We start from the raw sequence: 25,384 nt of genomic DNA on the forward strand, positions 1-25,384 counted from the left end.
CCTCCCAAGTAGCTGGGATTACAGGCATGGGCCACCATGCCTGGCTAATTTTATATTTTTAGTAGAGATGGGGTTTCTCCATGTTGGTCGATCTGGTCTTGAACTCCCCACCTTAGGTGATTTGTTCACCTCGGCCTCCCAAAGTGCTGGAATTACAGGCATGAGCCACCACACCCGGCCTCTAGTTCTTAAATCTAGATTATGGGATGTGTACACAGGTTAAATTATCTATGTTTGGAAATATTCAAATAAAAAGAATTTTTAAAAGTTTAAAGGGGACTTCTGGTTTCCAGTCTGGCATGTGAGAATCTTGGATGTTGGCACTTTATCCTAACAAGTCAAAAACTGAACAGACTGGGTGAGGCACAGTGGCTCTGTCTGTAATCCAAGCACTTTGGGAGGCCAAGGCAGGAGGATCGCTTGAGCCCAGAAGTTTGAGACCAGCGTGAGTAAAAGGGTGAAACCCCATCTCTACAAAAAATAAAAAAGTTAGCTGGGTATGGTGGTGTGCGCTTGTAGTCTCAACTACTCTGGGGCTGAGGTGGGAGGATCACTTGAGCCTGGTAGATGGAGATTGCAGTGAGCTAAGATCACATCTCTGCACTCCAGCCAGGGGAATACAGTGAGACCGCCTCAAAACAACAAAAAAATCTGCTCTGCAAAAGAGACTGTTGAGAGAAGAAAATACAAGCCACAGACTGGGGGAAAAATTGCAAAAGATGTATCTGATAAGTGACTGTCATCTAATATGCACAAAGAACTTAAAAAAAATTTTTTTTAAATAAGCTGGGTGTGGTAGTGTGTACCTGTAGACCCAGCTACCTGGGAGAGTGAGGTGGGAGGATCGCTTGAGCCTGGGAGTTTGAGGCTATAGTTCACTACAGCCTGGGTGATAGATAGAGCTGGACCCTGTCTCAAAAAAAAGAAAAGAAAAAGTTAACTAAAGACCTTAACAAACACCTTGCCAAAAAATACATATATATGGAAAATAAGTATCTGAAAAAGGTGCTCCATATTACGTCATCAGGAAAATGTGAATTAAAACAACATACCTCTACACCTAATGAGAATAGCCAAAATTCAGAACTCTGACACCATCAAATGTTAGCAGAATGTGGAGCAACATGACTTCCCATTTATTGCTCGTGGGAATGCAAAATGGTACAGTCACTTTGGAAGACCATTTGATAGTTTTCCACAAAACTAAACATATCACCATGCAATCTAGCAATTATGTTTCTTAGTATTTACCCAAAGGAGTTAAAAATATGTTCATATAAAAACTTGTACATGGGGCTGGGCATAGTGGTTCATGCCTGTAGTCCCAGCATTTTGGGAGGCCAAGGTGGGCGGATCATGAGGTCAGATCAAGACCATCCTGGCCAACATGGTGAAACCCTGTCTCTACTAAAAATACAGAAATTAGCCAGGCATGGCAGCGCATGCCTGTAGTCTCAGCTACTTGGGAGACTGAGGCAGGAGAACTGTTTAAACTCAGGAGGCAGAGGTTGCAGCGAACAGAGATTGGGCCACTGCACTCCAGCCTGGGCGATAGAGCAAGACTCCGTCTTAAAAAAAAAAACCTGTACATGGATGTTTATAGCAGCTTTATTCAAAATTATCAGAACTGAGAAGCAACATTCAGTAGGTGACTGGATCAATAAACTGTGGTACATCCAGGTAGTGTTATTCAGCACTAACAAGAAATGAGCTATCAAGCCACAAAAAGACATGGAAAAAATTTAAATGCATATTATGAAGTGAATGAGGCCAATCTAAAAAGGCTGCATGCTGTATGATTCCAACTTATGACATTCTGGAACAAGTAAAACTACGGAGATAGGAAAAAGAGCAGGGATGGATGCATGGGTGGAACATAGAGGATTTCTAGGGCAGTGAAACTATTCTATATGATATATAATGGCAGATACATGTCATTAGACATTGGTCCAAATCTATAGAATGTCCAGCACCAAAGTGAAGGCTAATGTAAACTGTGTAATTTGATAATGATGTGTCAGTGTATGTTCATCAGGCCAGGGGAGGTGGCTCACACCTGCAATCACACCTGACCAGCCTGGGCAACATGGTGAAACTCTGTCTCTACAAAAAATATAGAAAAATTTGCCAGGGCCTGATGCAGTGGCTCACATCTGTAATCCCAGCACTTTGGGAGGCTGAGGCGGGTGGATCACGAGGTCAAGAGATCGAGACCATCCTGGTCAACATGGTGAAACCCCGTCTCTACTAAAAATAATTTTTGTATTTTTATTGGAGACAGGGTTTCACCATCTTGGGATTACAGGTGTCAGCCACAGCGCCCAGTTGTTTATATGTATTTTAATGAACGAATGATGGTATTTTAGTTGATTCTGTTGCATTTTCTGGGTAGACAATATTTCCAATTTTTCAACTATTGTAATCATGAGACTTGGTAGACTGCTCAGAAATTCATGTTCTGAAGTACCCTTTCTCCTATGTATACATCAGTATTAGATAAAATAGAAAAAGGTAAATTTACAAAGCTATGACATGCAGAAACAAGAACTATTGGTTTGTACTTGAAACAGTGTTTAGATGCTGGGCAGGATGGTTCACGTTTGAAATCCCAGCACTTGGTGAGGCCCAGGTGGGAGGATTGCTTGAGCCCAAGCATTTGAGAACATCCTGGGTCACATAGGGAGGCCCTTGTCTCCACCAAAAGTAAAAAAATTAGCCAGGCTTGAGTCCAGGAGGTTGAGGCTGCAGTGAGCTATGATCGTGCCACTGCACTGCAGCCTGGCTGATAGTGAGACTCTGTCTCTAAAGAAAAAAAAATTACTATTTTTATTTATTTTTAAATTTTAAATTTTAATTTTAATTTATTTATTGGTACACTCTATCACCAGACTGGAGTGCAGTGGCAAGTTCTCAGCTCACTGCAACCTCCAACTCCCTGATTGAAGTGATTCTCCTGCCTCAGCCTCAGGAGTAGCTGGGATTACAGGCATGGGCCACCTAATTTTTGTATTTTTAGTAGAGATGGGGTTTCACCATGTTGGCCAGGATGGTCGTGATCTCCTGATGTCATGATCTACCTGCCTTGGCCTCCCAAAGAGCTGGGATTACAGGCGTGAGCCACCTTGCCTGGCCAAAACTGATTATTTTTAGAAATAATACCTGAAAACTTCTCAAATTTGATAAGGAATATTAATGTGCACATTCAAGGTCAATTAAGTCCAAGAAGAATGAACTCAAAGAGATCCACACCTAGGCACAGTATAGTCAAACTGCCAAAAGACAAAAACAGAGAGAGAATATTGAATGCAGAAAAAAAAAAAAGCAACTCTTCTTATATAAGTCATCCTCAACAAAATTAATGGCTGACTTCTCTTCAGAAACCATGGGGCCCAGAAGGCAGTGTGGAACAACATTCAAAGTGCTAAAAAATATTGTCAACCAACAATTCCATATCCACAAAACTATACCTCAAAAATGAAGGAGAGGCCAGGTGTGGTGGCTCATGCCTGTAATCTCAGCACTTTGAGCGGCTGAGGAGAGGATCACTTGGGCCCAAGAGTTTGAGACCAGCCTGGGCAACATAGTGGGATCTCATTTCTACAAAAAAGTAAAACATCAGCCAAGCGTAGAGGCAGCATTTACAATCCCAGCTACCTGGGAGACTGAGGTGGGAGGATTACTTGAGCCCAGTAGGTTGAAGTTGTGGCAAGTCAACATTGTGCCACTGCACTCCAGCCTGAATGACAGAGCAAGACCCTGTATCAAAACAAAACAAAACAAAAAAGTGGAGAAATGCGACATTCGCAGATAAACAATAACTGGATTTGTCACTTGCCTTGCAATTTGAGCCATTCAGGCTGAAATGAAAGATTATTAGACAATAACCTGAGTTCATGTGAAGAAATAAACAACACTGGTAAAGATGCTGGGCACGGTGGTTCACACCTGTAATCCCAGCACTTTGCGAGGCTGAGGCTGGGGATCACTTGAGGTCAGGAGTTCAAGACCAGCCTGGCCAACATGGTGAAACCATGTCTCTACTAAAAATACAAAAATTAGCCAGTTGTGGTGGTGGGTGACTGTAACCACAGCTACTTGGGAGGCCGAGGCAGGAAAATTGTTTGAACCCAGGAGGTAGAGGTTGTAGTGAGCTGAGATCGCACCACTGCACTCCAGCCTGGGTGACAGACTGAGACTCTGTCTCAAAAAAAGAAAAAAGTAACACAGTATAAACATAGTATATTTTTTGAGTCGGAGTTTCACTCTTGTTACCCAGGCTGGAGTGCAATGGTGCGATCTCAGCTCGCCGCAACCTCCACCTCCTGGGTTCAAGCAATTCTCCTGCATCAGCCTCCCGAGTAGCTGGGACTACAGGCGCACGCCCCCATGCCCAGATAATTTTTGTATTTTTGGTAGAGAGGGGGTTTCACCATGTTGACCAGGATGTTCTCGATCTCTTGACCTTGTGATCTACCCGCCTCAGCCTCCCAAGGTGCTGGGATTATAGGCATGAGCCACCACGCCCGGCCTCTTGTCAAGTTTAAAAAATTTTTCTTCCAAAGCATGAGGCACCACACCTGGCCTAGGAAAAAAGTTTAATGTTAAACTTTTAAAATCGCCACAGAAAGAATAGCAGTACAATTTGTACCTTCCAAACCAGAAGAATAAAGAAGTACTATCTAACACTTCACTAATTTGATGATAGAAAAAGAAAGGGAAAAAAGCAAAGACAGAGAATGATAACCAGAAAACATTTAATAAGAATGAAGAAATAAGTCCTAATATATCAATAATCATATTAAATGAACATAAATGGATTTAGTTAATTTGTTACAGAGTTACAGACAAAAGTTGAAAATGAATAAAAAAAGCAAATAGTAATTAAAAAGGCTGGCACAACAATAATAATATCGAGTCAAAAAGAATTTAAGGTGAAGAATAAATCATTAGAAATAAAGACAATTTAATACAAAGAGGGTCCAAGGCTGGGTGCGGTGGCTCAGGCCTGTAATCCCAGCACTTTGGGAGGCTGAGGTGGGAGGATCTCTCAAGTTTGTTCTAAGCTTCTTTAATTTTAAATAAACATTTTACTTTAGAATGGTTTAAAACTTACTGAAAAGCTGCAAAGACAGTACACAGAATCCCTGTGTATGCTTCATCCAGTTTTCACTTATTTATTTTTATTTTTTTTATTTTTTGAGACAGTTTCAACTGTGTTGCCCAGGCTGGAGTGCAGTGGCCAGGATCTCAGCTCACTGCAACCTCCGCCTCCCATCGCCTCCTCGGTTCAAGCATTCTCCTATCTCAACCCCTCCGAGTAGCTGGGACTATAGGCATGTGCCACTCTTCCTGGCTAATTTTTGTGATTCCTGACCTCAGGTGATTTGCCAGCCTTGGCCTCCCAAAGTGCTGGGATCAGAGGTGTGAGCCACTGTACCCAGCCTTGGACCCTCTTTATATTAAATTAAAATTAATGTTTTGGAATACCTATTAGGCCATATAGGGAGGAGGATGAGATAAAGAAAGTAAGTTCCCTCCTTGTAAGTTGTTAGAAGTCTAGACAGGAAGAAATGGAGTCCCTTTCCATTGTCTTTTTCTTTTCTTTTTCTTTTTTTTTTTTTTTTTTGAGACGGAGTTTTTGCTCTGTTACTCAGGCTGGAGTGCAATGGCATGATCTCGGCTCACTGCAACCTCCGCCTCCTGGGTTCAAGTGATTCTTCTGCCTCAGCTTCCCGAGTAGCTGGAATTACAGGTGCCCGCCACCACGCCCGGCTAATTTTTGTAGTTTTAGTAGAGACGGAGTTTCACCATGTTGGCCAGGTTGGCTTCGAACTCTTGACCTCAGGTGATCCATCCTCCTCTGCCTCCCAAAGTGCTAGGACTACAGGCGTGAGCCACCGAGCCCGGCCTGCCTTTGTCTTTTTAAAAGCTAAAACTGAAACAGAAACAGAGAGCTCCTGGCAGTTGGGACCAAGAGCCACCGTGAAGGAGGTGGTCTGTGATTACGTTTTTATAAATGGGCAGGTATTAATTGATCAGGGGAAATGGAGTAAAGGCCACGACAAAGACATACATTGCTGTCTAGTATTGGAAAAAGTAAGGTCCGGGGCTCCTGAACGCTTGTTCGAGAGTGAAAGGTAAATGCTACACACTACTGTGGTAAAGCCGACAGTCCACACCATAAGCCCATTTCGCGCAGGGAAATTCGGGTGGTGGGCTTGGGCCCGTGGTTCTGGCAGCTCTCCGGTAGAGGGCGCAATAAGCATGTGCGTCCTCAGCCTGACTGGGCTGCGGAGGCGGTGCGTCCTCCTGGCCTAGGGGCGGGGCCGCCGCGCTCACGTGACCTTTGCTCATGGCGGCGGCGGCGGCGGCTGTGGCTGCGGCGGCTGTGCTGGTGGCGCTCGGCGGCCGGAGCCGGATCCTGTAGCGGGGTGTGGGCCCGCGTCGGTCCGTCCCTCCTTCGGCCCCCTCTCTTGTCTTCCGGAGTGTGGCTGACGGAGCCGGGATGGCGGAACGAGGCCTGGAGCCGTCTCCGGCCGCGGTGGCGGCGCTGCCGCCTGAAGTGCGGGCGCAGCTGGCAGAGCTGGAGCTGGAGCTCTCGGAGGGTAGGAGCCGGGCGGGGGAGCGGGCGCCCGGGGCCCTGCGGATCGCGGCGACTCGAGAGACAGGTCCCCGCCGCGCGCCCTGGTGGCCGTGCGGCAAGGGAAACGAGGGTGCAGAGAACCTGGCCTGGCACTCCACGACCGTCCTCCCTCGTCTCCCACTCCGCTAAATGGTTTCCCGTGGCTTTCATTGTTTTCCCTTGGAGGGGGCTAAGTAAGGGTGTGTTGGAGAGGTCCTCCCGGGCCCACACTGCTTCTGCGCTTCCTGTCCCCCAAAACCCGAGACAAAGCTGCGCCCTCCAGCTTCTGCCCGGGCGTCTGGGCAAGGTGGGTTGAGGGGGAGGGTTGCGAGGAGGGTGGCTGACAGCTTTTTCCTCTCCTGTCGCCTTTTTGTGAAGGGCTCCACGCCTTGTTCTAGCCCCGCTTCTCCCTTTCAAAAAGAGAAAGACACATGGGAAATCCGCAGCGGCATTTCTCTCTCTTAACAATGCGAGATGCCTCCCCAGTGACAGGAGTGAGGCAGAAGCGGGTAAGCCTTTGAGGGTCCTAGGGAGATGAGAAGCAGTGGCACTAAGCCAGAGAGATACACGGTGCTGCTTTTAGACCACCTTTGTCGTAAGAGGTTTTTTTTTCCTGGTGCCTTGTTATTCGGGCTACATTTTCCGCATCTGGTCACCTTTTGGAGTCTTCGAAGAGGGAAGGAGAGGAGGCTACCGGTTACTTGCAAATCCTGGCCGGCATCCTTTCTTTTGACAATAGATTGGGACAGGGAGGGTTCGCTTTATTTTGAGAATTTTAAAAAATGGAATAAATCAAGCCACTGTTATTAGAGAACTCCCTGTACAACAATGAGAGCAACAGTGCTCTGTTGTGGGCATGTGATCAGGCTTGTAGGGCAGTTGTGATCAGTTCTCTGTAAAGTTCCTGTTTTTATCACTCTGCCCCTGAGACAAAAGCAGCATTTTTTCCAAGCCTAATACCAGTACTTTGATTGTGTCTCCAGAGTTGCATATTCTTATTGAGTTCCTTGTAGAAGGCCCTCTTCACTAGCATTTTTCAAGTGGATCCAAAAACTCTTGATTGGAAAAGAAGAATGTGACCAGCTCCCAGGAACTTATTAAACATTACATATTGTTTGCTTATTAAGGCATTATGGTTCCCTCCCCTCTGAGACTCCTTTACAATGAAAAACCAAAAGTAGACTTGAATGTTATAAATCCTGTTGGGCATTGAAGAAAATAATTATTTTTAAGGGAAAACCAACCCTTTTTGGTTTTCCCAATATGTAGGGAAGTGCTGTTTTTACCTGCACTTAACTACCAACGTATAATTTTTCAGTTAATCAGTTGGGAAGTTCTTTGGCCAGCCCCGGCAATCACTGGTATTAGATTAGTTTGTTTCTGTGAAGTGCTTAAGAAGATAGGAATCCTTTGGGCTTGTCTGCCCAGTTATACCTTTGGTTGAAATATTCACCAGGTGAACCCATTTGCTATGGACTTGAATAGCTGGGCCTTAATTTGTTTAAACGTAAATTTCTTTAAGTCCTCCCCCGCCCCCCCCTTCGAAAATCGACTGGTTTTTTGTATTACCATCAATTCTGTCTCCCAAGATACCTCCTTTTACTCCTAGACTAAAGCATTGACATTAAGTCTGTGTTGATTCGCATTAAAATCTGACTTTTAAAACTGCTATTTGAGAGTAATATATCAGCTAGATTTGGTTAGCCAGAAAAAGAGAGGTTTGCCTGGATGCTTGCGTCAGAGGGAGATTAAAAATAGGAGTTGATTGCTTTCACACGGAGAGGGAAATCCTGGAAGCTCCTTATTCTGGGTATATCTGCTTCCAGCTGATTGTTGTTTATGTCTCTGGGTGTTTCTAGACATCTCTAGATGTCTAGAAACATTCTGAGGAACTATTTCTAGGACCCACAACTGATTAGCTCACCTCTCTCTCCTTCAGAAAGGTGTGAAACTTCTACAAATTATGAATGCCAAGGCTTAAACATTTTAAGGACAAGTGCACGGTTTGCTTTCCAATGCAGGATTGTTTTGGTTGGCATATGACTTAGTTTGAATTTGTTTCTTATGGATTTGTACTACACTATCCCGTATTTCATCTCTTTTAGCAGTGGATGACTCTGGAAAAAATGCAATTGAAAACTTGGTCCTGCAGTGTCAGCATGTTGGTCGTGTTTCTTGCTTAAAATGCAGGGGATGGTTGACCAGAGAAATAGATAGACATTAGGAATTCAAGTGAAGTTAAAATAATTCAATAGTCTCCATATCTATGTAATATGATGTTATTTGTGATGTCTGTAGCATATTTGGAATTAAGTTTTATTTGTTTTGCGTTTTCTTTACAGTTACTGCTCTAGCAAAAATACTTTGCTTTTTTTTTTTTTTTTAAATGCTTTTCTTTTGTTTGTTTTTGAGACAGAGTGTCAAACTGTTGCCCTATTTAAGCTCACTGCAACCTCTGCCTCCCAGGCTCAGGCAGTCCTTCTGTCTCAGCCTCCAGAGCAGCTGGGATTACAGGCAAGCACTACTACTACCCAGCTAATTTTTTTGTATTTCTAGTAGAGACGGGGTTTCACCATGTTGGCCAGGCTGGTCTTAAACTCTTGACCTCAAACCACTTGCCTCAGCCTCCCAAAGTGCTGGGATACAGGGAAGAGTCACCGCTAAAGATGCTTTTAACTATGTATTTATCATGCCTTGCTAACATTGGTGCACTCATTTCTCTATTTTAATTCTTTTTTAGGTTCAGGCTGTCATTGGTCCTAATAATAGCAATAATCTGAGCTGTATAGTGTTAAAGAATTTTCTTTGTGCTTGCATGTGTTTTCAGCTGCAGGCTTTGGTCATAGATCAGCCAACTCTGTGCTGAGATGCAGGTTTGTGCCTGCTTTGGGCTGTTTGCCGCAGAGCGTGTTGCAGAGCCCTGTGATGTGTCTGGTGCTTCGGGCAGGTCACCAGGCATCTTCGTGGTTAAAACCTGGTTCTGTCACAAAAAGAACAGTCTGAAACTGTCTGGAAATCATTCAGAAATTGAATTTACAAATAAGGATTACCTTTTCTATAGATGAGTTGAATAAGTAGAAGGTTTCTGCAAGTATTTATGTGATTGAAATGTTTAATGATCCACATATATGCTTGACAGTAAGCTCTATTGTTTGAACTTATTTATATGGTCTAGTCAAATGTGTGCACATCAAATAGCACTAATGGTGAGAATTAATTTGTTTCAGTCTGTCCAATAATACATTATATTTGTGTAATGGTCTTTCTTTGCATTGTCATATGAGCTTCACTCACCCCGACCCTTTCTTTCTTTTTTTTTTGAGACGGAGTTTCGCTCTTGTTACCCAGGCTGGAGTGCAATGGTGCAATCTCGGCTCACTGCAACCTCCGCCTCCTGGTTTCAGGCAATTCTCCTGCCTCAGCCTCCCGAGTAGCTAGGATTACAGGCATGCGCCACCGTGCCCACCTAATTTTTGTATTTTTAGTAGAGACAGGGTTTCACCTTGTTGACCAGGATGGTCTCGATCTCTTGACCTCGTGATCCACCCGCCTCGGCCTCCCAAAGTGCTGGGATTATAGGCGTGAGCCACCGCACCCGGCCCCCTTTCTTTTTTTTTTTGGCTTAACAGAAGGGAAACTTGTACTCAGAAATACTGTTTTGTCTAAAGTTGCATACCTAATAAGTGTCATTATCCTAAGCTGCCATGTGATGATGACATTGGAATGATTTAAATATCTATACTGTCATTGCACAAGCTGTTAACTACTTTTTACTCTAAGGAAATGCTACAAACAGTTCTATACCACAGTGTTGATTCTCCCTTTGAAATCTCTTTCAAATCCATCATTTATGCATTCAGTTCAGCAGACATTTATTTTGTGCCTACTGTGTGCAAGTGAGCAGGATACCATGGTAGCTTTCAAGAAGCTCTGAGTCTGGCAGGGAAATTTGAAAAATGTCAACAAAACAGTGCATGACCATGGTAGAGTTATGTATAGGGCCCGCCTTCTAAGAAAGGAGGAAGCTATCTGCTTTATCATTGTTGTGAGAAACAGAAGAGAATTATAAATATGAGATTGGATTGTGTGGCAAGTAGAGAGGGCTGTGATTTAGCTTGTGCAGTTCAGTCGTAAGTGCAATGCAAAGAAGAATGTTCCCGTACTTCTGTGGCATGCAGGGAGCTCAAGTCTTTCGGTGTGTGAGAGCAGTCCAAAGATGACAACTGGAAAGATATTTAAGATAAAATAACACTCACAGGAAGGGACTCTCCCTTTTCTTGTTTGAACACTTCTCTGAGCACAAACAACAAACATAGTCCCATCCTCCCTTTCTCCTGCCTGTTTCGTCACGTAGCTCTGTGGTCCTGAAAGCATGGCACAGGGTCTACCATGAAGGTGAAGGGATAAGAGGAGGCTGCTTCCTAGGAATTGCAGTGACTTTTCTTTAGGAGTGGGGCAGAGGTAGGAGAGTTGAAGAGGAAAAGGAAGAGATGCTGGATAAAGATTTTACAGTCTCAGAAGGAGGCAGGTAGACTTAAGCCACCATAAAACTGGTCCGTCCCTCCTGCTTTACCTGTCATGGGAAATGGGGCCACTTCTCCCAAAATACCTAGTTTAGTCATAGATTCATAGGAAACACCTTTATCAGAAAGTTCTGTCCAAGCAGTTGTAACACTTGATGCTAGGAGTATTAAGGAAAACAGGAATGTAGATTTTTAAATAACCAAGAATGTGCGTTATCTAAGCGATCTGCCTCCGGAACTTGCGTGTGTGTTTTTGGTGGGCAGCAGCTCATCATCAGGATTACTGGCAGAGCCTGTGACACATTCCTTTGAAAACCCTCATGGTGACAGATTTCAATTCTTTGAGGGTAGAGTTTCATTTATAGGTCACTTGGAATCAACTAGAGAAAAGCTGGTTGAAATTCTTTTGGAGCCCAAACTAGTTGTGACTGAAAAAACTAGAGTGATTATAAACTGATTTTAGTTGTGATTGTCAAAAAATCAGAATGATTGTAAACTGGTTTTGAGGGCAGTTCCAGAAGAGAAGTTACACATTCACTGGAAGAATGATTCACCTTATTGAAAAGAGTGGCTTGTTTGGATACCCTTGTTCTGGTATGTATTTTGAAAAATTAATCTTGTTGTTTGACAGCCCCATGGCATTGAGCTGGATTTTTGAATAAGATAAATCATTAACCCATCACACTTAGCTCAGCCATTGGTTCTGACCTTCTGTCCTAGCCTCTGTAAGACTTAGCACCTCAGGGTTGAAAGTTCAGATGACTGACTAAAAAGGGCCTTCATACTATATTTGTGTTATAATTACTAGAGTTCTCCATGGTTCTCTCATGTGCCTAATTCAGGGATACTCTTTGAAATGCTCCTGCTTGCTCGTCTGCACAGTTTCTCATAATTTTTTTTTTTTTTTTTAGGCGAGTGTCCCTCTATTGCCCAGGCTGGAGTGCAGTGGCATAATCTAGGCTCACAACCTCTGCCTCCTGGGTTCAAGTGATTCTCCTGCCTCAGCCTCCCTAGTAGCTGGGATTACAGATGCCTGCCACCGTGCCCAGCTAATTTTTATATTTTTAGTAGAGATGGGGTTTCACCATGTTGTCCAGGCTGGGTCTCAAATTCCTGACCTCAGCTGATCCACCTGCTTCGGCCTCCCAAAGTGCTGGGATTACAGGCGTGAGCCACTGCGCCCGGCCTCAATGTAAACTCTTATAGAGGTCCTTCGTATCTGAAAGTTATTTTAAATGACTCCCAACTATTTATTTCTTATGTTGTTTTAGGAGTATGGTAAACTTTTGGTCACTTCAATTTGAATTGAAAAATAGAGTCTCTGTCTTGGGGACTTGATTGTGGCATGAGACAGTTTTGTGTGATCATTTGAGAAGCAATATTTTGACATGATGGGCCTGGGTTGAAGTTCTGGCTGTATCATTTATTAGCTCTGTGATCTTGGACAAACTGTCTGACATCCCAAGTATGAGTTTCTTCAACACTTAAAAAAGGGATGACATCCTCCTTAGAGTTGTAAGGAGGTTTAAAGTAAGATAACAGAAAAGCTGAGTGTAGTATGGCATGCAGTGAGCGCTCAGCACATGTAATCTTTACTGCTGCTGATAGTGAATGGATGCACAGAGACTAGAGACTTGGCAGTTTTTAATATCTTGTGTTACTTAGTAGAGTAAGGTTATATATGAAGTGATGAATGGAATCAATTTGTGATATATTTTTTAAAAGTAAGGCTTCCCTCCATCATCAGTTGTTCCTGTCGGCACCTATACCCTTAGTCCAGCACATGCTGGGTCACTGCCAGTAGTTGACTAAAGCAGAAGACTGGCTGGTCTGTTTCATACACACATCTTGCATATGTACATTTCTGAGCCTGTAGGTTCAGGCAAATGGCTGTGACATGTAAGCTTGGTTTCTGAGACTTAGCATATACAAGCTATGAAAAGGCACATATGGATGTTTAGAACCTTCAGAAACTATGGTTTTTATTCTTTTCTTATCCCCCACTTGTCCTCAGTGAATACATCCTTTTAGTTTCTCTTTCAGAAGTTTTCTGGCTGGTGCGGTGGCTTACACCTGTGATCCCAGCACTTTGGGAGGCTGAGGAGGGTGGATCACTTCAGGTCAGGAGTTTGAGACCAGCCTGGCCAACATGGCAAAATACTACTGAGTATTTTGACTTCCAATTTCAGACTGCAGAGAACCTGCTGGATTTGGAATCCCTCTTTGCAGCATTGTATACTGTGGACCATTCTTTTTTTTTTTTTTTTTTTTTTTGAGGCAGAGTCTTGCTCTGTTGCCCAGGCTGGAGTGTACTGGCATGATCTTGGCTTACCACAACCTCCACCTCCTGGGTTCAAGTGATTCTCCTGCCTCGGCCTCCTAGGTAGCTGGGACTACAGGCACGTGCTACCATGTCCAGCAAATTTTTGTATTTTTAGTAGAGACAGGGTTTCACTATGTTGGCCAGGCTGGTCTCGAACACCTGACCTTGTGATCCACCTGCCTTGGCCTCCCAAACTGCTGGGATTATAGGCGTGAGCCACCGAGCCTGGCCTGGACCATTGTCTTTATGAAACTCTCCCCCTCCTAACCTTTGTGACATAGTTTCCTTCTGGTTTCTTAACTCTTCTTGTCCTGCCTCAGCCTCCCGAGTAGTTGGGACTATAGGCGTGCACCACTACGCCCAGCTATTTTTTTTTGTATTTTTCACCACGTTGTCCAGGATGGTCTCGATTTCCTGACCTCATGATCCACCCACTTTAGCCTCCCAAAGTGCTGGGATTACAGGCGTGAGCCACCGCACCTGGCCTAATTTTTTATTTTTTGTAGAAGACGGGTCTCATTATGTTTCCCACACTGGTCTCAAACCCCTGGCCATGAATGACAGTCCTGCCGTGGCCTCCCAAAGTGCAGGGGTTATGAGTGTGAGCCACTGCGCCTGGACCCCATCTATTAATGCTATCACACTGGGGATTAAGTTCCAATGTAGGAATTTTTGGGGGACACTGACAGACCATAGTAACTTACTGAAGTCAAAAAATTGAGAGTCACCCTTATATTCTAAAAAAAAAATTAAAAAAAATTTTTTTTTTTTTTAATCGAGATGGGGTTTTGCAGTGTTTCCCAGGCTGGTCTCACTCCTGGGCTAAAGTGATCCACCTGCCTTGACCTTCCAAAGTGCTGAGATTACAGATGTGAGCCACCTCGCCCCATAGGCCGTCTTCTAATGGATCACTGAGTCTTGCTTCCACTTCTGCTTCTCCATACCATTCCATTGTTAGTTCGGGCACTTATGTCTTGCTTAGACTAATGAGGTAGTCTCCTAACTCATCTGCCTGTCTCAATCTCTTCTCCCTCCAGCACGTCCTTCTCTACTCTGTCATTGATTAATCATTCTGAAACACAAACCTAATTGTGTTCTTTTCCCTGTTTAAAACTTTTCCTTGGCTTCTCCCATGCACAGGATAAACTCAAAGCATCTTTCTTTGTATACCAAGACCTGCCTGCCTTTTTAACCTCATTTCCTGCTCTGTCTGTATTTTTTCTCTGCTCTCTAGCCATGCCAGATGACTTGCACTTCCCTGAATGCACTGTGCTTTTTTTCACTTCTATACTTTTGTATACATTGCCATTCTCCAAAATATCCACTCTGGCATGTTCTTCCCCTTTTTGGCCTGGTTAACTTCTGTTCCATTCACCTTCCTGTGAGAAGCTAACTTTTTCTAAGCTCTCTTAAGAAGTTAAGTCTCTGTATAAGTAGTCATCAGTTATTGAGAGCTTATTATGTAATAGGTCCTGTGCTTAGCACTTCATATACCTTGCCTGGTCAGTAAGTAGGTGCTGAATACATAGCTCCTATATCATAACGATGATGAGGTAACTGAGGTAGCAAAAAGCACCTGAACATTGCATACAGTGTATCTTCCCACCTGTGGTTACACATTTTCCTGTAAGGTAGCATTCTGGATGAATGGCACTGGGAAGGAGCACTGAATTTGGGCGTCATGCTGGCTGAATTGGGTTCACACCCTGTATGGTCCTGGGCAAGTCTTTTTTTTTTTGAGATGGAGTCTCTTTCTTGTTGCCCAGGCTGGAGTGCAGTGGCACGATCTCAGCTCACTGCAACCTCTGCCTCCTGGGTTCAAACAATTCTCCTGTCTCAGCCTTCCAAGTAGCTGGTGCTGCAGGCGTCTGCTACCATGCCCGGCTAATTTTTGTATTTTAGTAGAGCCCAGGTTTCACCATGTTGCCCAGGCTAGTCTCAACTCCTGACCTGAGATGATCCGCCCACCTTGGCCTCCCAAAGTTCTGGGATTATAGGCATGAGCCACCGCGCCTGGCCCTTGGGCAAGTCTTTGAAATGTGTTTCTAATCTTAACTCCTAGGGATAGGTGTGCAATTTCTGTACAGTGTGCTGGTATTGGAAACCAAGTCTGTTTGGTTCTAAGCTCTATGGTGTTTCCACACTGCCATTTGACCACCATCTCCCTGAATCTTGTTTCAAGTAGTTTTGGCAGAATTATCTTCCATCTTAACTGGTATGTCTCATTTTCCTTAGGATACAACTTCTATTTTTTTGTTTGTTTTTTGAGACAGGGTGTTGCTCTGTCCCCCAAGCTAGAGTGCAGTGGCATGATCTTAGCTCACTGCAACCTCAAACTCCTTTGCACAAGCGATCCTCCAAGTAGCTGGGATAACAGGTCCGTGTCACTATGCTTGGCTGATTTTTTATTTTTTGTAGAGATGGGTCTCGCTTTGTTGCCCAGGCTGGTCTTGAACTCTTGGGCTCAAGCAGTCCTCCTACCTTGGCTGCCTAAAGTGCTGGGATTACAGGCATGAACCACTGCACCCGGCCATAGTGTCTGTCTTTATTTTTTTAGGGGTAGGGCTGCCTGGAGGGAGGAGAATTGGAATGTCCTATCTGATTCTCAGAGAAATAGGTAAAGGGGTGTAATTTGTTATTTCTCACCATGCTTTGCAGGAATCAGAGGAGTTAACACTCTGTAGATTTTATTTGGAGGGTTTCCATCATACCAGCATAACTGCTGGCAAGATGTGACTTTCATTTCTTCTTATTATTTCTTAAAATTTTTGTAGAGATGGGGTCTCATTGTATTGCCCAGGCTCGTCTTGAACTCCAGGGCCCAAGTGATCTTCCTACCTTGGCCTCCCAAAGTGTCGTGATTACAGGCATGAGCCACTATGCTGGGCCTCTTTTATTTCTTAAAAAAAAAAAAGAAAAATGAAAAATATTAAGATCATCTATAAAGTGAGAGGTAATTTTATGTACTTGTCTTTTGCCGTGAAGTTACATTTTCTTCCTTGAATTGAGATGGAGATGATGATAAGCTGAAAGGGGAAACTCGGGATGATAATATTTTGGATGCTACACAGGACGGCCCTAAATGAAAATCCACAGGTCTAGCGTCTTTGAAAGGTGTTTGTTGTGAACAGCCCTTGAGTTTCTGGGCTATTGATATAGGATTATACTTACATTGTGGTGCAGAAAGAGTTTTTAGTCTTTTTTCCCCCAAGAATATTTCATGTTTAATGTAAAAATCAATGTATAAATGAATGTAGATGTTTCCTTGAATTACATGTACTTTAATTGGTTTTTCTTGGAGTTATTAATTTTTTTGGTAAAGGAATAGTGCTCTAGTACTCTTTATTTTTAGAGAACTGTTGCTTTTAGGGATACATTAAAGGATCTGCAGGGTTTTTTTTTTCTTTCTAAGGGTGTAGGATCATATTCTCATAAGTTAATCATAGGCCAGAACTTGTGGCTTTTGATTTAGTTCAGGCATGAATAAATTTTATAGTGCTGACCAGTCTTGTCATTGAATCTCCTTTTAAAGAAATGAGCCTGGCCTGGTGCGGTAGCTCACACCTGTAATCCCAGCACTTTGGGAGGCCAAGGCAGGCATATCACCGAGGCAGTTGGGAGTTTGAGACCAGCCTGACCAACATGGAGAAACCCCGTCTCTACTAAAAATACAAAATTAGCTGGGCATGGTGGCGCATGTCTGTAATTCCAGCTACTCTGCAGGCTGAGGCAGGAGAATCACTTGAACTTGGGGGGCAGAGGTTGCAGTGAGCCGAGATCGTCCCATTGCACTCCAGCCTTGGCAATGGGAATGAAACTCCATCTCAAAAAACAACAACAACAACAACAACAAACCCAGCAGGAATTGTTAGGTAGAAGCTTCTGAGCTTCAGATAGTTCCTTGTTTAGCAAATCTGTGGCAATGGCAAAGGCACTGTCTTAAAATTTTAAAGAGTCATTCTTGATTTATTGGACTTCCTCTCTGGTTTGGAGAAACTTTCATTTTTAAGTTGAAGATGTAGAAAAAGCAGTGGTATGAGTTTTCCTCCCATAGTTCTTTGCTTGTTTTTCTTCAAGGAGACCAAGAGAAGTACTAGAAAATGAACTTCCTGTTAAAAAAACAACTTCTCCATTTGTCGGTTCTCTGAGCTCTGGTTTCTAATGTTACTCCTCTATCATAGCTATTTTTAAAATTATCCGAAAGTTAGGAAATTATCATTTGTATAAATATTCTCATCTCCCCTAAGTAAGCTGCTTGAGGACAGCACACAGTGTCCTTTAGTGTAAATGCTTTTCAGTTCAGCTAGTGAACAAATCTAGATTCTGCCATCAATCTCCCTATTTATCTTTTTTTTACTAGTATCTGAAACTCTTCTGTTACAATCATATGGGTTTCCTCACTCTTTCTTGACAAGCTCATTCCCGTCTCTGCATTTGTAGTGAGTATTTTCCCTGTCAGGACTACTTTTTCTATCAAAATCCAACCCTTGTTTCAAGGCCTGACTGATGTTCCTCTAATCATGAAACCTGCTGACTGCTTTAGTCCATATTAATCTCTTCTATTTTTAGACTATTGTTATATTCAGCAACAGTTTTAACACTTGATTTACCACTATTTGTTTCATTTATGTTATTTTTACCTTCTCAGACTTTAGGCCTTTTTTTTTTTTGAGACGGAGTCTCGCTCTGTTGCCCAGGGTGGAGTGCAGTGGCATGATCTTGGCTCACTGCAACCTCCACCTCCCGGGTTCAAGTGGTTCTCCTGCCTCAGCCTCCTGAGCAGCTGGGATTACAGGTGCCTTTTACCACTATGCCCAGCTAATTTTTGTATTTTTAGTAGAGATGAGGTTTTTCCATGTTAGCAAGGCTAGTCTTGAACTCCTGACTTTAAGTGATCTGCCCCCCTTGGCCTCCCAAAGTGTTGGGATTACAGGTGTGAGCCACTGTGCCTGGCTTAATTTTTGTCTTTTTTTGTAGAGGTGGGGTTTTTGCCATGTTGCCCAGGCTTCTTGAACTGCTGGGCTCAAGAGATTCACCTGCCTTGGCCTCCCAGAGTGTTGAGATTATAGTGTGAGTCACCATGTCCAGTTTCCAAACATTTTTTTTTTCTTTTTTTGAGATGAAGTCTCACTCTGTCACCCAATCTGGAGTGCAGTGGTGTGATCTCCGCTCACTGCAACCTCTGCCTCCTGGGTTCAAGCGATTGTTCTGCCTCAGCCTTCTGTGTAGCTGGGATTACAGGTGCCTGCCACCATGCCCGGCTAATTTTATATATATATAATTTTTAGTAGAGATGGAGTTTCACTGTGTTGGCCATGCTGGTCTTGAACTCTAGACCTAGTGATCCTCTCGCCTTGGCCTCCTGAAGTGTTGGGATTATAGGCGTGAGCCACCATGCCTGGCCACATTTTTTATTTTATTATTATTATTATTATTATTATTTTTTGAGACGGAGTTTCGCTCTTGTTACCCAGGCTGGAGTGCATTGGCGTGATCTCGGCTCACCGCAACCTCTGCCTCCTGGGTTCAGGCAATTCTCCTGCCTCAGCCTCCTGAGTAGCTGGGATTACAGGCACGCGCCACCATGCCCAGCTAATTTTTTGTATTTTTAGTAGAGATGGGGTTTCACCATGTTGACCAGGATGGTCTCGATCTCTTGACCTCGTGATCCACCCTCCTCGGCCTCCCAAAGTGCTGGGATTACAGGCGTGAGCCACCGCGCCCGGCCCTTATTATTTTTTTAAGATGGAATCTTGCTCTGTCACCCAGGCTGGAGTGCAGTGGCACAATCTTGGCTCACTGCAACCTCAACCTCCTGCATCAGCCTCCTGGGCAGCTGGGATTACAGGCATGTGCCACCGCACCTGGCTAATTTTTGTATTTTTAGTAGAGACAGGTTTTTACCATATTGGTCAGGCTGGTCTTGAACTCCTGAGGTCCACTCGTTTCAGCCTCCCAAAGTGCTGCAATTACAGGCATGAGCCACTACGCGCAGCCACTCTTTTTTTTTTTTTTTGGAGACGGAGTTTCGCTCTTGTTACCCAGGCTGGAGTGCAATGGCACAATCTCGGCTCACCGCAACCTCCGCCTCCTGGGTTCAGGCAATTCTCCTGCCTCAGCCTCCTCAGTAGCTGGGATTACAGGCACGCGCCACCATGCCCAGCTAATTTTTTGTATTTTTAGTAGAGACAGGGTTTCACCATGTTGACCAGGATGGTCTCGATCTCTTGACCTTGTGATCCACCTGCCTCGGCCTCCCAAAGTGCTGGGATTACAGGTGTGAGCCACCGCACCCGGCCTCTCAGCCACATTTTTAAAAAAAGTAAAGAAAGATTAATATAAACAAGTAAGATAATAATTTATCTGGTTATTCCAGTTGAGAGTCTCGGAAGGTGGGAACCTATCCAAGCAGCTTGGGGTACAAGGTGGGAACAAGTCCTGGAAAGGACTTCCATTGCAGGGTGCACACGTACATACTCATGCTCACTTGGACTGGGACAATGAAATGTGCCAGTTCACATAACGGACACATCTTTGGGATATAGGGGAAACTAGAGTACCTGGAGAAAACCCACACAGACACGGAGAGAACGTGCAAACTCAACGCAGACAATGGTCCTGGATGGGAATTGATTTTTTTTTTTTTCCTTCTCAACCTCTTTATAACATAACATTGAGTAAAATAATGTTATTTGAGGTCCTACTTGTATATACATGGTATATATTGAGAATGACAAGGATTGTGTAGTATAAATGCTAAGTAAGGATCCTTGAAACATATTGCAAAAGAAAACCTAGTCATCCGAATGAAGGATTCCCAATGATTTCACAGAACTCAGATGTTGGACAGGGTAATGCGGAGGGTAGATGGGAAGTAAAAGCATTCTTTGTTGTCACTGGGATATTGGCAGGGGAAGAATGGAAATTAACTGTATTGGTGGGGACAAAAATATTTTATTTATAAAAGTGTTAAAAATTATAAAATACTTCCTAGAATATATTTGGGAAAAAGAGAAAAATTATAAAATACTGAAATATTGCAAGAAAGACATACGATCAGGCCGGGTACGGTGGCTCATGCCTTTAATCCCAGCACTTTGGGAGGCCGAGGCAGGTGGATCACAAGGTCAAGAGATCGAGACCATCCTGGTCAACATGGTGAAACCCCGTCTCTACTAAAAATACAAAAATTAGCTGGGCATGGTGACGCACGCCTGTAGTCCCAGCTACTCGGGAGGCTGAGGCAGGAGAATTGCTTGAACCCAGGAGGCAGAGGTTGCAGTGAGCCGAGATTGAGCCATTGTACTCCAGCCTGGGTAACAAGAGCAAAACTCTGTCTCAAAAAAAAAAAAAAAAAAAAAAAAAGAAAGAAAGACATACGATCTGTATGAAGAAAATTCTAAAACTTTAAGGATATAAAAGCAGCATCTGAAAAAATGGAAATATATGCAGTTGTTCCTCTGTCCATGGGGGATTGGACTCTCCTTGGTTACCAAAACTTGAGGGTGCTCGAGTCTCTGCTAAACAGTGGCATAGTATTTGCATGAAACTTAAGCACATCCTCCTGTATACTTTTAATCATCTCTAGATTACTTATAGTACCTAGTACAGTGAAAATGCTATGTCAATAGTTGTTATGCTGTATTGTTTAGAGAGTGATGACAGGAAAAAAATTCTGTACATGTTAAGTACAGATGCTTTTTTCCCGACAAATATTTTCAGTCTGAGGTTGGTTGAATCCATGGATGTGGAGCCCAAGGATATGGAAGGGCCAACTGTACCATATGAGAAGACTGATATATAAAAATTTAATGGAAATCCAATTAGAGCTCCAATGGAAGATTCTTCAGGGCATAGAGAGTTAGATAAAGTGATCTTAGTGTTCACATGGAAGAAAGAATAACCAAGAAAATTTAGAAACAGAATAGTGAGGTGATACTTGCCTTACCATATATTAAAACAGATTCTAAAGTCACTGTATTCAAAGCAGTACGGTATTAGCTTTCAAATAGGATGAATGAACAGAATACTGTTCCCAAATTCTTATATATATATGGGAAAAACAATTATGTGGGAAAATATACACATTGTATTAGCTTAGTTCAGTTGTCTTCCCAATTTCCTCAAATTAGAAAAGATTTTAAAATAAGTTGACTAGGACTCCATAGGACATCAGAATACTGAACTTGTTGATACTCTGTTTATCCTGCCAAGAAATGTACACTGGAGCCAGAAAGAAAAGCCCCTTTCTGCAATGTCTTTCCAGTGCCCTCTACAGATAGGCAAAGCTTAGTATCATGGCAGCTGGCAAAGGAAAAATACTTAAAGGGCCCATCTCAGTTTTCACAGAGCAGTGAGGGTATATTTGGAGCTGAAAGGCCGTAAAGTGATAATTAACACATTCTTGATTCCTCTCTTTCCTTCAGTCCACCTCTCCATATCAAGTCCATCAGTGAGTCTTTTGGTACTACCTTGAGAATATATTATAAATCTCCTTCTCTCCTTCCCAAGTCACTGCTAATCATGCCCAAGTCATCACATCTCTTGCTTCTTTAGCTCCTTACCTGGTGGTGTCCCAGCTTTCTTCTCTCTAACCCATTTTCCATATAGCAGGTAGGGAGCTTTTTAAACTGCAAATTAGGTCATATTACTTCCCTGCCTTACATCTCTCTCCCGTGAATTCAGTTTGTCTTTAAAATATAATTTAAATATCTTTCCATAGTCTACAAGACCTACACGGTACTGACTCCTCATCTTTTCCCCTCGCCCATTGTGCTTCAGCTACATTGGCTGACTCTTCTTTCTCTTTTCCTTCCTCCCTTCTCTCCTTCCCTGTTCTTCTCTCTCTTCTCCTTCTGTCTCCCTGCCTCCCTCCATCCTCCCCTTTCTCCCTTCCCTCTTCCTTTTTTTATTTAGCTGGTGTTTATTGAGTGCCCACTATGTGCCACATAGATGCAGGTGATATACAGCAGTGATTAACATGACAAAACTCCTCCCCTTAGGGGGCTTACTCTGTAAGTGTAGACAGAGAATAACAAGTAATATGTATTGCTTGTCAGATGGTAAAAATTTACTATTATTTTTTGAGACAGGGACTTGCTTGTTCTGTCACCCAAGTTGGAGTGTAGTGGCGTGATCATGGCTCACTGCAGCTTCCTCCTCCTGGGCTCAAGCGATCCTCCCCTTCAGCCTCCTGAGTAGCTAGGGCTCCAGGCATGTGCCACCATGCCCATCTAATTTTGATTTTTTGTAGAGACAGGGTCTTGCCATGTTTCTCAGACTGGTCTCAAACTCTTGGGCTTGAGCAGTCCTCCTGCCTTGGTGCCCTGCAAAGTGTTGGGATTAAAGGTGTGAGCCCCTGTGCCTGGCCATATGGTAAAAATTTCAATGGAGAAAAAGCAGCAAGAGGGACAGAGAATACTGGTAGGAGGTTAGTGGGCACAATTTAAAAGAGGGAAGTCATCATGAGATAATACTTTGAACAAAATAGTGAGGCATTCCTTTTCTTCCTTGAACTCCCCGTGCTTGTTGCTGCCTCTAGGTCCCTTTTATTTGAGACAGTGTCTCACTCTCTTGCCCAGGCTGGAGTACAGTGGTGTGCATGGAGCTCACTGCAGCCTTGACCTCCCAGGCTCGAGCGATCCTCCCACCTCAGCCTCCCTAGTAGCTGGGTACAGGCTTCCACTTCGCACCTTGCTAATTTTTTTAATATTTTGTAGCTACGGGGTCTCACTATGTTGCCAGGCTTGTCTTGAACTCCTGGGCTCAAGCCATCCTCCCACCTTGGCCTCTCAAAGTGCTGGGGTTATAGGCATGAACCACCATGACTGACTACCTCTATGTCTTGTTCCTTTTTTTTCTTCAGCCTAGAATGTTCTGCTCCAACTTTGTCTCAGTTCAAAGTTAATCTCCTTAGAGATAACTTCCCTGGTGCGGGGCGCAGTGGCTTATGCCTGTAATCCCAGCACTTTGTGAGGCCAAGGCGGGCGGATCACCAGGTCAGGGGATGAAGACCATCCTGGCCAACATGGTGAAACCCTGTCTTACTAAAATACAAAAAATTAGCTGGACGTGGTGGTGCGTGCCTGTAGTCCCAGCTACTTGGGAGCTGAGTTAGGGGAATCGCTTGAACTGGGAGGCAAAGATTGCAGTGAGATGAGATCACCCCACTGCACTCCAGCCTGGGCAACAGAGTGAGACTCTGTCTCAAAAAAAAAAAAAAACGAGATATCTTCCCTGTCCTCCAAGGTTAAATTAGCAACCCTTCCCATCATTCTTCATCTCAGCACTCTCTTTTACTTTCTTTTTTTCCTGTTTAAAATTTTCTAACTAATACTAACATTTGACATGATCTTGTTCATACGTTTGTTAATATTATTGGATTTTTTCCCCAGTAAAGTGTTTTTTGAGTGCAGAGACTTTACTGTCTTGTTCCCTGCTGTCTCTCTAGTACCTAGAATAGAAGACTCTCAATAGACACTTGTTCAGTGAACAAATGGACTTTGCGGGGAGAAGATTCCAATGGGATTCTTTAGATGGTGGCAGCTTTAAAGAGTAAAGAAGTGTAGGCTCTGTCCCCAGGGTCTCCGCCAGGAAGGAAAGGGGATCCCTGTGGAAGCTGGTGAGAGCTGCAGCTCAGGGGCCTATGTGTTTCCTGGCATTTGGTTAGTTTTTAATGTTTGCTTGTTTGTTTTCCCCTTATTTTCCTCACTATATGCCCTCTGATTTTTACACGTGACTTTTACACTTAGATGATAGGTGACAACTTTCCATTTCTTCAGTCTACCTGACTACTTGGCTTATCCAATTCATTTGGTATTTATTATGCAAATACTTTCAGAATACACAGCTCCAAGCCTGGGACAGTGCTTGCGTGAGAGCTGGAGCTGTGTGCCTGTGCTCCCTGAACAGGAGGCAGACACTTCTCATTTTTTTTGTACATTTTGCACATGCATTGGTTCCCTTTTTCCTCTGTCTTAACCAAATGTAATATCCGTAGGGTCTGCTCTGAAGCATAAGTTGATTAGGTGGGTTTTTCTGTAGACCAGACATTGTAAGAAACCAAAACCAGTTTTGTTTTGGTTTAACTGCTCCTGGTTGGAAAAAAACTGAATATTTCACATGCCTGGTTTTTCAACATCTTTTCTTGGTTACGTTACATCTTTGACAAAATGTTGGAAAGCCATGGAAGTGGAATAATTAGCCATATGGCAAATATTGGTTTTCTTGAACCAAGTCAGACCTTTGGTCAGTTTATTCAAGTTTATGCAAACAGTGTAGCCAACTGCTAAGGACATTCATGGGCTGTGCATAATATGTCCAACTGTACACACAGAATATTTATCTCTTAGGTCCTACCCACATTCTCTCTGGTCGCTTTGACTACCTTTATCTAAGATACGGTTCAAACACTAAATTAATTGTAATTTTGCACATAGGAAAATAACAAAAATCTTATTTACTTATTATAATATTGTGAACTTCAGATTTATCTTTATAGCTGAGAGATAGAACTTGTGAAACATCTTAATAACTAAGGTTATCCTTGGCCGACAGCACTTTAGGAGGCCGAGGCAAGAGGATCACTTGAGGTCAGAAGTTCAAGATCAACCTGGGCACCATAGTGAGACCCTGTCTCTAGCCTGGTATTGTGGTGTGCACTTGTAGTCCCATCTACTTTGGAGTTGAGGCTGCAGTGAGCTATGGTGGTGCCACTACGCTCCAGGCTGGGCAATAGAGGAAGACCACATCTTAAAAAAAAAAAAAGATTATCCTGTTTCAGTAAAGATTAGAAGAAACATGATTAAAATGATTATTAAATGTTAAAACATGATTAAAATCATTAAAATGTTAACAGAAAATCACCATTGTTAGAAGCATATTTGCTCAGAATCCTGAATTTGATTTATCTTCTTT

The 25,384-nt window shown here is 43.3% G+C and overlaps 1 protein-coding gene across 3 annotated transcripts in view; it reads left to right on the forward strand.

Moving 5' to 3' along the window:
- Window positions 1-6,505: 6,505 nt before the first annotated feature.
- Window positions 6,506-25,384, forward strand: part of DIP2B (disco interacting protein 2 homolog B) — a 269,995-nt gene continuing 251,116 nt past the window's right edge. For all 3 annotated transcript variants that reach the window (XM_064377072.1, XM_064377073.1, XM_064377074.1), the window contains exon 1: window positions 6,506-6,605. In XM_064377072.1, the coding sequence (XP_064233142.1) occupies window positions 6,506-6,605 (100 nt within the window). The remainder of the gene's footprint in view (window positions 6,606-25,384) is intronic.

The sequence above is a fragment of the Aotus nancymaae genome, unplaced genomic scaffold (genome assembly GCF_030222135.1).
Source record: "Aotus nancymaae isolate 86718 unplaced genomic scaffold, 86718_ANA_hifiasm-v0.15.2.pri h1tg000016l, whole genome shotgun sequence".
Lineage (NCBI taxonomy): Eukaryota > Metazoa > Chordata > Mammalia > Primates > Aotidae > Aotus > Aotus nancymaae.